The 739-nt window shown below is 31.4% G+C and overlaps 1 protein-coding gene across 1 annotated transcript in view; it reads left to right on the forward strand.

Moving 5' to 3' along the window:
- Positions 1–739, forward strand: part of LOC119585385 (eIF-2-alpha kinase GCN2-like) — a gene marked incomplete in the record, with an annotated part of 28307 nt that overhangs the window by 26340 nt on the left and 1228 nt on the right. Inside the window, 1 exon segment of the mRNA XM_037934051.1 lies at positions 509–600. Coding sequence (XP_037789979.1) covers positions 509–600 — 92 coding nt within the window.

Consider the following 739-nt stretch of genomic DNA (forward strand, 5'->3'; position numbering starts at 1 on the left):
CAGATTTTGTTTGCAGATCTTGTTTTGTGTTATGTGAACAGTTAAAAAAAGTGGTAATATCAGTAAAGACATTTTGGCAGTCTAGAACATTGTAGTTATCAGATGAAGAAAATTAGAATGCATAAATGGTCCTTGGAGTATATTGTCTGTATGATATTAACTGCAGTGAAAGAATGGAACTTCCTACTGAATTTGAGATTTGAACCCCAAGATGATAGTATTTTTAAAAATCATGTCTTTGCTTAACTACCATAATAAATATAATGTTTGGAATTACCCAGACATAAATGATCTTACTCAAACATGATATTTTGCAGCTCATTTTAGATTTGAATTTATTTGCGGATTAGAATGATTACACGATCTCAGAAGATAGGGTTTGGTAAATAAAAGATAGGACTGGTCATTATCTTTACCAGTATAATTGATGTGTGTTTAATGGTAATCAGTGTTGCTTTTTACAGTAGTATTTAGATCCCAGTTCATGTCTTTTTACCTTTCTCTTTAGGTGTCAGTAATTATGATGAAGACCAGCTGAAGATCACCTACTTTACCAGAAGACATTCAAAGAACAAAGACGCTAGCAAAAAAGATGAACAGGTAAGGAAAGCAATTTATTTTTTTTAAGTTAAAGGATTCTTGTCTTGTGGAAATTCCTAATAGTGTTATATTTTGGATGGATGGAATGTGTCACATGTCTTTATCAACACAAATTGTAAGATATTGTTGCAAGACTTCA

This window comes from Penaeus monodon, chromosome 19 (genome assembly GCF_015228065.2).
Source record: "Penaeus monodon isolate SGIC_2016 chromosome 19, NSTDA_Pmon_1, whole genome shotgun sequence".
In the NCBI taxonomy this organism is placed as follows: Eukaryota; Metazoa; Arthropoda; class Malacostraca; order Decapoda; family Penaeidae; genus Penaeus; species Penaeus monodon.